The following is a 13,879-nucleotide window of genomic DNA, read 5'->3' as shown; positions in this document are numbered from 1 at the left end:
GTGAACTTCAAAAGTTTTCTGAGATGATCTGTTCACAATAGTTAATATTACAGCAGCTGATTGTCCATGATGGGAAGTCCTTTTTATTTGGACAAAGAGCATTTAAGTACTTCCCTTCAGTGAGGAAATTTGAAACAAGGTGAAAAGATGTAGAGGATTGACGGGATGTCATTGTTTTTACTATCAAGAGAAGTTATGAAGTGAACTTCTTTTACTGGATGAATAATAACTTCACCACAAACAAGCCACAGTGTTGCTTTGTTGTTTTGTTTCATTTGAACACGTGTGTCTGATTTGTTTATTGTGGATGTGATCGAGAGACTGATAATGATGTGAAAATTAGAACATGTTGTAGAAATTAGGGGCTTGACTGCCACTAGTACTATAGTACTGCTGCTACCAACAACAATTATACTACTATGCCTTTTATTGTTGCAATAACACTATTATTATTGATACTTTAGCTACAACCAATATTTCTACCCCAGATTATTTATCTATGTAGCATGGACCAATGCCACAAACCACAGCATTTATAGCCTAAACTAATTTGCATTGCCTGGCCCTAGATGGGCCTTCATACAAATACACAAACATCAACTAGACAAAACATAAACAATGATGAAATTACCATAAAACTCAATCACACATATTCATGTCTACTTTCAACCTGATCCTGGTGATTAAGCATTCATGGATCATTTTAATATAAACAAATGTAATTAAGTGATCGAATATGGCAGTGGTGAGATCTTATCGGCTTCTTATTTCAAAATTTTAATTGCATGGTTGTCTTAAGAGGCTTGACTGTTGTAGAAGCTGCTTGTGACCAAGATGTTACACAATAACTTAAATGTGAAAAGATTGTGGAATGCATAAAACTATTTGCAGCATAAAATGGTAAACAGTTTCCACTGTAAATGTATGTAAGTTTGCTTTTGCAACCCTGCCCCCCATTTTAACATGAATCTAACATTAGATCAAGATATATCAAGATATTTTACTTCCATAACTTGCTCAATATATTGTCCATTAACCTTTAGATTGAACTCTTCAGCTTCTCATGAAGGCCGAGCCAAGACTGTGAAAGCTCATATGGATAACACGCCGTTAATGGTTTATCATTAAGCATGAAATAAGCACAGCAGGTTGTTGTTTTGATCAGTTATCCACTGTTGCAGCCACTTCTGGTTTCCTTAGGGTTCTGAAAACCACATTGGACACATAAACTACATCACAACAGCAAAATGAAATCAGCAAAACGTTTATCATGAAACTCAAGATAAGATCTTTTAACAGCATGTGACTCTGCTACTGTTAGTTTCTGGTCAATACAACTCAGTCCTCAAACCTGTCAAACCTCATTATGTGTAGTATTTTTCTCCTTGAATCCCCCCACAGGCCAACGGCTAATATGCACTTGCCCGAAGCATTTGAGAAAATAAACAGATAATTCTCTCTCTCTCCTTCTCTCTCTCTCTCTCTCTCTCTCTCTCTCTCTCTCTCTCTCTCTCTCTCTCTCTCTCTCTCTCTCTCTCTCTGTCAGTGTGATCAATTTCTTGACTTCCTTCTTCTGGAGTGGCTGGGCTGAATACCAGAACACAGGATATGCTTCGCACTGCTCTCAGTTTCACAGCAGCAGCAGCAGCAGCAGCAGTGAGGACGACACGCTCTGCAGTCAAGATGAGTGCTGGGGATGTGGTCTGCACCGGCTGGCTCATTAAATCCCCTCCAGAGAAGAAACTGAAGAGATTTGTGAGTACAAGTACACAGAGGACACTTGTTAATGTCCTCTGTCATTTTTACCCAAGCTGTAGGAATGTCAGGTTGTGCTGTTGAGCCTTGTGTTTATGTCTGTCTGTCTGTCTGTGTGTATGTGTGTGTATGTGTGTGTATGTGTGTGTGTATATGTGTATGTGAGTGTGTTTTATGATGAGGAATGAGGATTTAGAAACATACTGCAGGCTTGTATTCTTTTGTTGAACTGAGCTGTAATTCTATCTGCTTTATATCATCTTCCTCATTCCTATAATAACACCATGCTGGTGTTTTGGCTTGTGGAGTCACTTCATAGTAACAACAACAATGTGTTATGACAATAACAATATGTCATAAACCGTAGATGTACTTCATTCAGACATGAAAAATGACTCCTACGGCAAGTATAATTGCTTTACATGAACAGCATATAGCCGTCACTGTTGTGTGGTTGTTGAGGTCATGTGATAATGTTGAGCTGGCCACTCGCTCTGCGCTCTGCTGTGTGTTTGTGAGATGAGTGTGTGTATTGTGAAACATGGGAAGTAATGTCAGTGGTAGTCAGACGCTTCAGACATAAGCAACAAGCAGAAATAGTCCAGCTTTATGATGGCTGTTTGCACTTCCTCTGTGCGAGTTGGAGGAGGAGAGGAGGAGGGACATTAATTTCACCCAAAACCAGTGCAGTGAAGGGATGGGTGGAGGTGCGTGTGTGGGTGATGGGTTTGGGGGTTTCGTGCGGGAAATAGAAACTTATTTTAGTACACTATGCAAATCCTGTTGATGCCAGGGAACAAAGTAAATACATGCTTTTCAGACAGTTGTGAGAGCAGATCCGCTATCAGCCTCATTATTCAAATGTCAGCTACAGGCCCGTGCCAATATGAAAATTTCAATTATCTTGGTTAAATGTATCTTTGTATATGATGTTATCAAATGAAATGAAAACTTTCAACAGCATGAAAGCACACTTCACTGCAGAGTGATGTGGCGGTTTGTTTGTGAGGCTGCAGCTCCTTACTTTTTTCTTTTTTGGCATCTTGTTTAGAAACAGAAGTGTCACCATACTTCAGACCTGATCCTCTCTGACGTGGAACAAGTACTGTTGTGTCATGTTCTGTCAACACTGCATTTCCACTTTTTTTGCCATGATAAATGTGCATTTAACGGTCGTCTGCTGTGTCAAGTCAGTCCACAGCGGGTTGTGTGGTCGTGTGGTCATTCACAAGTGCTTGTTTCTTATATTGAGATATATATATATATTTTTTATCAATTATTATCACATCCCTTGAAGGTAATAGAAACACTACCTGTTGTTGCCTCCATAGTGTGTTTTTACTGGGATTGGCATGAAGTTTTTTGGCTTCTTATTTGTTTCATTGCTTCTTTTAAGGAAAGATATGATATTGTAAAAGTATAAAAATCCTCTGTCACTGTTTTTCATAAGATTTTATAAAAAGACTAATGTCAACTTCCCAAGGTCACACAAAAAAAGGAAAATATTGAAAGAGATCATCTTAATATCTCATATTCAGCATTATTGATGCTGTAATTAAAAATATATATATGTTTGGAATATTTTAATGTACACATGTACAGGCCTTTTTTACTGAAGACATTTTGACATGTCACAGTAAGAAAAGCACAGTTATAATATATAAAATGAATAATGGCTGAATTCTATTTAGCTGCTTCAGTCTCAGGGTCCTGATATTGTAGATTCTGCCGTACTGTCACACTATCATGACTTATTTCATGACAAGCACTCTTGACTTCAGAAACTTTTACCAAAAGAGATCTGAGCTCAAGGTCCACTTATCAGCTTTTTGCAGAGTTTTCAACTGCACCTCATTGTCTTCCTTAGGGGATGAAGTTTGCTCATTTGTCACCACCGCTGACCTTTTTTGTATCACTTGACCAAAGTTCCATACTTAGGTCACATGATGAAAACCAAGCAAACTCCATGTTCCCAGGAAGACAATGACATACAGTTGAAAGCACTGGAAAAAGCTAGTAACTGAACTTCAGCTTGTTGTTGGGGTTTTTTTTGTGAGTTTCTAGCAAACAGAAACACTTTGCTGACAGAAAGTAAAGACTGGAAGACATTATAATAAAAAATGAAACTTTCTGATTTGTTCTGTATTGACTTGCTTACTACTTTTTCTGGGTGAGCAAAATTAAAGCAAACAAAAAAAACATTAATCGACTTTTACATTCACTGAATACCTTTATTAAATGCTCCTGGATATACAAAACAACTTTTTTTTCGTTGCACAAACTTTCCATATTCAAAACATCTATAGGATCAAATGAACAAATTACCATCGTTTTAAGTTACGGTTTCCTCTAACTTGACTGACAGTATTATTGGCAGTAAGTGTGGCGTGTCTTTTCTTACCATTTCCTGGTAAGAACACATAAGCTACCAACTGACTTGTGCAGAAGTAGATTACCCACATGCGGAGAAAAAAAGTGTTTTCACAACAACAAAAATATCAGGAGAGACTCCACCTCAACACAAAACCACAAAACCAAGTGTGAAAACAACATCAACTTCTAAGTAACCTTGACACATATTATAATATATTGATATTCCTGCTAATTCTTTGTAATCATTACTATTTTAATTATGAAATTTAACACCTAAAAGACTTTAGGATGATTAGCAACCTCTCTGCAGTGAGGGCTCAGGCGTTATTACATTATTACATATTATAGGTACTGTAGATCTTTGGAGCTATAAATACCTCTGGACAGTTTCAGTATCAGGTTTTCAAGAAAGCCCTCAGTATGAAGCAGTGACCATGTACTGTATAAATACCTCTTTCGTTGTGTTAGACATTTTCTGCTAAATACAGTGAACTTCCTCTTATTTGTACTTCTGGGAAATTTGAGTTTAGCTTCTGCTTACTGACCATATCAAAAGCAAAAAATTGAGTTTAAAGTTGCTAAGTAAGCTGTTGTGAGCCGGAGCTGTGATCTAGTTCCCATGACTGGTCATGACTAAAATGGTGGTGGAGGAAAGGGAGATGTTACTGTTAAAATTATGAAGTACTGTGCTCAAAATATTATTGTGTAAGGATTAAGTTTAAACTTGTTTGTTCCTTTCTCCTACAGGCATGGAGGAAACGTTGGTTTGTGCTTCGAAGAGGTCGCATGAGCGGTAACCCTGATGTGCTGGAATACTATCAGAGTAAAAACTCAAAGAAGCCAATCCGCACCATTGACCTGAAAGAGTGTGAAGTGGAGATGCTGAACGGGCAGCTCCGAATAAAGCGTGACTTCCATGAGAAGCACCTCTTTGTGGTGAAGACCTCATCTCGTATTTTTTACCTGGTGGCCAAAACTGAGGAGGAGATGAACAGCTGGATCAGTAGCATCAGTCAAATATGCCAGTTTGGTAGCCTGGAGGATGCAGGTATAAATACACCCACAGATTTTTACTCTGTTCAGTTTGAAATGTGGTTGTGTTAAAGCTGCACTTGTCAAGATGTTTAGCTTTGTATTAAACCTGACTCATTGAAAATGACAGAGTAGCTGTGTAAAAGAGAAGGTCATCCCCTCCACTAGTGGAGACTCTGTAGATTCACCCTGAAGGTCCAGAAGAGATTGGTGTCACTTTCAAACACAGGAAGTCGTGAACTGAAAATTAACTTCAGAATGAGGTCAAAACGAAATGTTTATGTGGGGCTGTGTAGTTTCAGTAAAAGCAACACAGACCAGTCAGGTTTCAAACTTGAGGGTGCAGTTTATTGACAACTTAAGTGATTTTTAGTATTTAAATCCTAAATATGTGTAAATGTGTATATATTATATATAATATATATAACATACAGTATATATTATAATATTTTTATATATCACTGCAATTAGGGACTGTTAATTTAGCAGCTTTAACTGAAAAACTATGTAAAATCATTACTAATTGAACAGTTTTGTTCAAATCTTCATTTTATCTTCATATACTTCAAATCTTCAGTACTTCATTTTAAATTATTAAAAGTTTACAAAGATCCTAAAGACACTAGTTTCAGGCAATGTTTATAAAATGAGAGAGACAAAACATTCATTTCATTTAACACTTCACTTTCAATGAGGTGGTGTAGTGTGGAGTGTTTTTGTTTTCTACATTTAAAGAAACTTTAAGGGGGAAATCAAGATGTGAAGAGGAAAATGATCCACCTGAATGATTCCCACTTGTGGTTCAAGTGGCAAACAGAAACAAAGAAAGCAGAGACAACATTAAAACACTAAATTCTACTTAGTAAAGCATATTTTGGTGGTTCAGTCGTTTTAAGGCAGCACAGAAACTTTGTGGTCTTCTTATGTCGGTTAAACAGGCTGATAAACTTCTCTGTAACTGTGTCTAAACCCATACACAATCATGTGTTACGACACTGTGGTTAAAACTCCTTGATACAAATCATATCTAGTCTTCTTTCTACAGCAACAACAACAAGTAAATGTTGCATTATTTTGATATCTTAACTACAGTTAACTCTTTTGGTATGTTTCTGGAATTAAAATACATTTAGATGACTGCACATGAAACATCACGTTTGACAAATCAAATTGGTGTCCACAGGATTTGATCAGTTAACAGTTGAAATGTTGAAGTTGCCTCTTGCCTTCCAGGCAGCCGAAAGTTGCTGCTGTGTTAGAGGAGATAACACCAGAACAACGGGGTACCAGAGAGCTGAGGTCACATTCGCATTTACTGATAATTAATTCGATTTTTGAATAACTTCTGTGAATGCACAGTCATCTTTCGTGGGTTGACATTTTTCTGTATGTCATTAAGTCCCACTTTAACGTCTTTACTTGGCTTGTGGTGACAACATGACAATATGAGAAGAGACTGTTTTCTTATGGTTCTGACTCTACTTTTGATATCACAGATCACTCTACAGATGATAGATATGAGTTCAATATGATGTCAGGATGATGCTTCACTGCTGTTTCGAATCCAAACATAACTTCGATAGAGATATTTTGTGAGGACGCTTGTCTGTTAGAATATCGTCGTCTGTGTGAAGAAGATAGAGCAACGGCCCAGAGTTGCTGATATGCTTCCCTGCATGTTGCTGTAAATCACATATGCACTGAGAAAAATGCACACAAATCGTCAATTATAATCCAAGATTATATTCCACGCGCTAAACTCTGTGACAAAGATTGTTTCTGTTGTTTTTTGATAACATTTGCAGTGTTGTCAGAGGAGTGGGTAGAACCTGCCTGGATCTCAAGAGTTCTATGTGAAGGCACCTCATAACTTTTGCAAAGGAATAGAAAATGTTTCTCTGTTCCCACAAGACAACACAGGCATCTATTAAGAGTAGCAAATGTTTTATGAGAACATGCAAAGACTTGGATTTTTCTCCCCCACATCGTTCTGCAAGGATGGCCTTGACTCTGGCTTCAAGTGAAAAGGAATGAAACAAATTTCTGAGCCATGGCCAACCTGACTAAAAGATTGGAGAATATATAAACAAAAGAGGGAACAAGGACAAGGCTTACATGTGTCTTATTTCAACGTGCCTGGAAAAAAATTCCTCTTGTTAGATTCAACTGATGCTGTGGTTTAAGCTCCACTTAGGGTTTAGTGTATATTTGGGTACAGGCTGGGAGAGACCTGTGTGTTGTTGTTGGTGTCAGTGTGATGGCAGTTGTCTTATCACTAGTGGTTGTAACATTTCAGAAACTAAATGTTCTCTATCCCTCTCCTTGTGCTCAACAGAGAGTTCAGAAGAAGGCTTTCCTCACACCCCAACGTCCCTTCAGCCGTCACCTGACAGCTCTGACAGGGTGTCTGTATCAAGTCAGCTAGATTCTAGCCATCCACTGGACTACCTCTTTCTCTCACAGTGTGAGACGGGGAGTGTAAGCATTAGTAGGTATGTATGATCTGTAAAACCCTTGGCACAAGAGGAAATGATGGCTGCAATTCATGTTTGACAAATACGGTGTTTTCATTTTTTTTAGACATGACAGCTTTTCGAACTCTGAGATCTCTCTGGAGCAGAGGTCATCAGACGATGCTTTCAAGGACATCATTCCTTCACCTCTTTGCATCGATTCCTCTTCGTCCTTCATCTGTCATGCTGGCCACAGTCCATCTCTTTTCACACACGGAAGGTTAGCTAACCCTCCCTTCAGTGCTCCGTGCCCCTCCATGGCTTTCCCGTCGTCCTCTTCTTCTCCACTACATCACTGTGCCACGAGTGTCTTCCAGTTTGACAATTATCCTTCTGCATTTGACGCAACAAGTGACAGGTTAACGCCTCCTCCACTGCCACCTAAGCCTAACCACCGATCAGAGCAGCAAAGTGAGGAAGGAGCTCACAGGAGGTCAATGAGCGCGCGGCACTTCTCAAGCCAAACTGCATTATTTTCCCGGAGGACCTCTTTGTCAGGCCTGGACCACTTCAAAATAGGTATACTATCATAAGAAAAGCCTCCTCACAGCACACACAGTAGCTAAACCCAACCAAATTAAACATTATCTGGGCACTGTTATGATGGGGTGGCAATGTAGGCAACTGCCTGTGGCCCCCAACTAAAAGGGTCCCAAACAGTTATAGATTTATTATGATGCTTAGATATGAAAATTATTGAATTATGTCACTATTCTAACTCATTGTACCCTGAAATGACTTACAAAAGGCCCCCAAAGCACTTAAAAAATATGCAACTGTCTACTGCTTACTTACTGTGTACTTCTTCTTCAGAGGAAAACATTGTACTGATATATTTACCTGACATAAATGTTAACCGGTTACGTTGCATATACAGATTTTACTCACAGAACATAACAATTAAAATGTGATGCATTATTATTCATGAAACTATCCAGCATTAGATAAAATAGTTAGAATTAAAAGCTATACCTTAAACGGATGTTAATTTGAGTAAATTGTGATGATAATTTGTATTTTCACTTTAAGTAAAAATTTGAATGCAGGACTTTTACAGTGCGGTATCAACAGTTTTACTATAAATAGTTAATAGTTTTGCTTCAGAGAAAAAAGTCCTGAGTACTTCTTCTAACATTCCCAGTAAGAGCAAGGGTGAAGCAAGACAGCGTTTGCCTGTTGCCCCCAAATCACTAAATCCTCCTCTGCATTAAGATGAATGTTTACAACAGCTGATAGTAAAGGTTGAGAAGTAAATAAATATCTTTTTTCAGTAATTAATTTTTTATTTTTTTTTAGGAGATGCTGACAGCAGAGCGATGAGGAACAGAAGGCAGAGTCTTAACTTGGTAAGAGAATCATGAGCAGCAGAAAAACAAAAAACATATAAGATCTTAAGAATAGTTTGACCTTTCGGGAAATATGCTTATCCGCTTTCCTGCCGAAGAAGATAAGATGAGAAGATCGATACCACTCATTCTAAAGAGAGTGGAATAGATCTTCTCATCTAACTCTTCTAAAGAAACATATGCCATCAATACAATTTTAAAGATGCTATAAGCACATACAAATCCTCCACATATGCCTTTAACAAAATGTTCTAGCTGTACTACAATGACATTATAGTGCACTGAATCTTGTGATGCTTTGTGTTTCGACAGCCTTGTTTAAATACCACACGAGTTCAAAGCTACCAGGATGAGTCATATGTCCCTATGGCTTCCCCTTCTCCCCCTGTTACCGCTGGTGAATCTGACGGTTACATACCCATGAGCCCTGTGAGCTTCCTCAGTGCAAACGGCAGTACTGAGCCCCCCCCAAGCCCACTAATACGTCAACCTGCAGATATTGCACCACCTCCAATTCACCGGCATCTCAAGCCTTGCTTGAGGAGAGGTGAGAGTCATAACAAGCCTGATTCAGTCATGTTACCTTTGAAGTTATATTTCCGCTCAACCATCTTTAGCTGTGTGTTTTTGAGGACCTGGTCATGAACTTCAAACAGGCTCTACAAATGTATTAAATGACTGAAAATTATTTCACATGTGAATTTACAGGCACAATCGTCATGCATTTGTTTTGCTTCAACATTGAAACACTGCTGTAAATGCCAGTACATAACTCATGCAGATATCAGATATGCTGTTGATCTTTACTACGTGTCACATTAGATAATTTCAACTGATCCAGTAACTTTGTCCTTTCTTGGTTCACAGCTCGACCCCCACCTCTTGATTTGAGAGGCCTCTCTACAATCACAGAATGTCCCACTCGTATTCCTCTGAGCAGAACAATGACTGAATCATGGTGAGAGAAAAACACTCACTTTATCCACAAAGTCTTTCATTTACATGATATGTACAGCACATGATGGATAATATAAACATGATTGTTAAAATTGCAATTAAGGCACAATCCTTATTCTTTGACAACACAAATTATAACTGAATTCCTACTAGAGGCATTTTTAACATCCGCATTTTGTGTTTTTCAACTGATCAATTTTTTTTTACTGCTGTCTTAACAACATTAATGATGTTAAAAAAATCTTTCACAACATCAGAAAATATTAACTTTGATGGGAGTTTAGTTTCTTTGTGGTTGAAAATAGTAGTTTGTTGCTAACTTAAATTCTTACTGGGTTTTTTTGTATTTATTGTGTGATTGCAGCTTTCCAATGAACTTTTTACCTCTTGAAAGAAGACTTGACAATGGGGACAATCCAAGAGATGAAGACACAATGGTAAAAATAACTATTTAAAGGATATTTTTAAACAGTATACAGTATAGTGTACAGACTAGGACTCGATCATGCAATTTCAATGATGCTGTCATCTTCCCTATTTATCAGAAACCAAAGTTGGTCTTTGAATGTGCATTTTTCTGAAATTTTAGAGAACTCAACTAGTTGTTCTCCTGTGTCTCATAAAATACACACACACATACATACATACATACATACATACATAGCTGATTAAGTCAGCTCTTTTTGACGTCTAGATCAGGATATTAATCACCTACTTTTCACTCACAACTGCCCTTCAAAACTGTAAAAAAAAGCCTCAAATATTTAAGTGGAATTTGTGGCACTTTCCTCCACAAAATGTAAATATTATTTCACCAGTGTGATTGTATGATTTGTGTTTGCATTAACATCTATTATTATTCATCATGTGGGCAGAAGTCCTTGAATTACTGTAGACTTTATCAACTGTATGTAGCCAAAACATTTTCTAGATAATTTTGGACCTATTGGAACAAAATCATAAGACCATTTGTGACTGGAAAAATCTCCACACAGTCAGCAAAGTGTTGTTGCACTTGAGACCTTCTGGCATGTGAGTGTTTGTAATGGTGTAATGTTGTACAAGGCTGTTCTCGGCAGTGATGCATTTTAATAGATTTCTCCAGAATAAAATTTTAAGATCAGCATATTAGTCACGAATTAGTAAACTGGGCCACCCTACTGCACAATGCAGACAGGCTGCAAGTGGCCTCCTGTGTTTTCCTAAACTCAATCCAAGGCCACCCTTTTTATTTAATCAATGATTCACTGATAATGCAGCGCATATAGTATGAAATTAGAATGAGGATTAAAAACCACATATGCTGGCAAAGTTGACTTTGAGCTTGTAGCAGTTCAAAGAATAAGATCCCTTTTAACTGGGAGCAGATGATGACTGCGCAAGGTTTTCAGCTATTTCTTTCTCTGGCAGGAGTCAAGGCAACACTTCTGTGTCACCTATGATGGAGTAGGTCAGCTCTGGGCGAGAAGATCCAACCTTGACTATTTGTCACTGGATTTCAACTCCGCATCTCCCTCTCCTGTGCAAAAGGTATGTTTTTTGCAGACTTTTGCACCATTATGCCTTTGGAGCCTCTGGACAGTAACAAGATAGCCAAAAGACATGTTTTACTCTCAGTATTGATTATTATTATCAAATTGTCTTGACTGAACATACTGACAGTCTTGATGTTCGTCTTGATGTTCATTTTTTTCTTTCATTCTGTCTTGCTACAAGCTGTGGATGTTCAAAGTTACTTAGATTAGAGGAACTGCTGCATAGAGAACAGACATGTCACAGAAAGACACTTATAGTTTTGTTGAGGTATTCTGGGAAACAAATGGAGCCAAAAATTGTACAGAACCTTTGAGAGAAAAGACCTAAACCCACAGATTGTTGATCTCTGAAAGTCCAAAAGCCACTGGAGGAATTTTCCTTTCAATGACCTCAACTCACTGTTGTTAAAACACCACATGCAATGAGAAAGGTGTGATCCTCAAGATTTGGTCAATCAAGACGCAGCAAGAAGCATCCGTAGATAAAAGACAATAAGTGCAACACGATTGCTTGTTTGTACAGATAAAACAGAATCAACGCAATCAATTTTTAAAACTGTTTTTAAGATTTAACCACATCATAGTCTCTTCATCTGTCTGTTTGTCTCTCTCTCTGTCCAGCAGAAGCCATTTCTGTCTGATGAGTACAGAGTGGATTATGTGCAGGTGGATGAGAAGAAGACTCAGGCGCTGCAAAACACCAAAATGGAGTGGACAGATGTCCGGCAGTCAAAAACATAAATGGAAAATTCATGACGAAAATATCAGGCACACTTGGTTTCAAGAAGACCAACATGGACTCATAACACCAGCAAGACGACATGACGAGGACCAAAAGCAATTTAGAAGCACTTTGAAAAACAGTATTGAAATAAAAGAGCATCATGGAAACACAAAATTGCACTGTAAAAAAATCAATGAACTCTTAGTAGATCTGTACTGTAAATACTGCCGGATTGTTCACTGTTCCCAATGATTTTTAATGTAGCATAAGGTTTCACCAAATTCTGAAAAGGGCATCATTTTGCTTTATTGTAAACATTTGTGAGACTTGTTGTAATATATGTAAAAATAATTATGATTGTAAAGAAGAAAAATATTTTAATGATAAAACATTTTTAAATATTTCTCTCCCTCATTATGTATCCGTCCACGTTAGTCCAGTACTGTGTTCACATCAGGTATCACATATTCTAATGTTGTTCAACTACTTTTGCCATCTTTAAGTTTGTAAGCTGGAAACTTTAAAATGAAGTTGTAAACTTTATTGATACTATAGCTTAAATAAATCAAACACTTCAAGGAGAAGGATGGACATTAGCGAGCTGTGGCAAAATCTACTCCACAGCAGTTTTTATGACCACAGGACTCTCACCAGCCACTCATGCTGCTGCACCATCACCATCTCCGCTTTCTTCTTCTCCTGAAACCCTCTCAGGTGCGGTTGTTTGAGTTCCATTAAGGGCATAAAATGAAACTATTTCTCAACAACCTTCTGTAGCACTGTTGCGATATTTCTGTGTTTCTGAAACAGTGGTCCATTAAAACATTCAAAGCTTTGAGAGCAGCGAACTTTTGCTTCATAACCTTTCACATCTGAGTCAAAAATATTCAACAACAGTAAGTGTCACCTTTCATTTCAAGTTTGTGTACACACTTTGGTTTGCATTTCTACATTAAACACACATGCTTGTAATGGATCATTCATTAGTTACTAGACATTACTTATACATTTTGAAATTATAAATTCTAAGACACTATTTACTCCAAACTGGGGTTTATGAATGAATACTGAGCTGGATGGTTTACAAATGACTGTTGATATGTGTAATTAATGCAGGTTTCTCTGATGCTGAGCTTTAACTTAAAAAGCAAAACTCTTGCTTGTGTTGCCAGTAAAAATATGCTTCAGTCACGCCAGTACCAGATTATACATGTCCAGTCAGCATGCAGAGGAACATAATACCCACTCCTTTTTAACTCCTTTTGTTGAATAGCTGTCCCGTTACTCACAATACTCTTGCTCAAACTGCTGCTTTGCAGTTACTAACGGTGTTTTCCTTAATTTCCACACCAATCAGCAATGATTTTCATTACACAGTAGCAGATGAAAAAATACCTTAACTTATAAGGTTCCCTTCCTCAAGCACCAAATTACGTAATGTTAAATATATTCATACAGAAACATATTCAAGATTCAAGATAACTTTATAGTCATTTCACAGTACTCACATACATCGAAATGAAATGCTGTTTCTCCCAGACCAAACACAGTGCACTTGTAGAATAAACGAATTCAACAAACTTAACTAAAAATAGAAGATTCCTAAAAAATCCATTAGGAAAGTTTCAGAAACATAAAGTAAAG

The 13,879-nt window shown here is 37.6% G+C and overlaps 1 protein-coding gene across 2 annotated transcripts; it reads left to right on the top strand.

Moving 5' to 3' along the window:
- The first annotated feature begins 1,575 nt into the window (after positions 1–1,575).
- gab3 (GRB2 associated binding protein 3) lies at positions 1,576–13,073 on the top strand. 2 transcript variants are annotated; one of them, XM_042432299.1, is made up of 10 exons: positions 1,576–1,755; positions 4,876–5,176; positions 7,496–7,652; positions 7,741–8,192; positions 8,970–9,019; positions 9,332–9,566; positions 9,887–9,977; positions 10,341–10,413; positions 11,387–11,506; positions 12,136–13,073. In XM_042432299.1, exons 1-10 carry the CDS (start codon positions 1,609–1,611, stop codon positions 12,250–12,252), a joined length of 1,743 nt encoding a protein of 580 aa, XP_042288233.1. In that variant the 5' UTR covers positions 1,576–1,608; the 3' UTR covers positions 12,253–13,073. The 2 variants fall into 2 exon arrangements, with proteins under 2 accessions (XP_042288233.1, XP_042288232.1); XM_042432298.1 differs by having other exon boundaries at positions 12,133–13,073.
- Positions 13,074–13,879: the final 806 nt, after the last annotated feature.

The sequence above is a fragment of the Thunnus maccoyii genome, chromosome 13 (assembly GCF_910596095.1).
Source record: "Thunnus maccoyii chromosome 13, fThuMac1.1, whole genome shotgun sequence".
Classification (NCBI taxonomy): domain Eukaryota; kingdom Metazoa; phylum Chordata; class Actinopteri; order Scombriformes; family Scombridae; genus Thunnus; species Thunnus maccoyii.
Note: the sequence above shows the minus strand (reverse complement) of the source record. Positions and strands in the feature narration are given on the sequence as shown.

What these genes read in the sequence shown, in the direction of transcription:
- gab3 (XM_042432298.1), top strand. Translation starts at nt 1,609, where the DNA reads ATGCTTCGCACTGCTCTCAGTTTCACAGCAGCAGCAGCAGCAGCAGCA. An exon ending in AGAACAATGACTGAATCATG is followed by an intron (nt 9,978 to 10,340) that starts GTGAGAGAAAAA and finishes GTGTGATTGCAG; the next exon opens with CTTTCCAATGAACTTTTTAC. An exon ending in CAAGAGATGAAGACACAATG is followed by an intron (nt 10,414 to 11,386) that starts GTAAAAATAACT and finishes TTTCTCTGGCAG; the next exon opens with GAGTCAAGGCAACACTTCTG.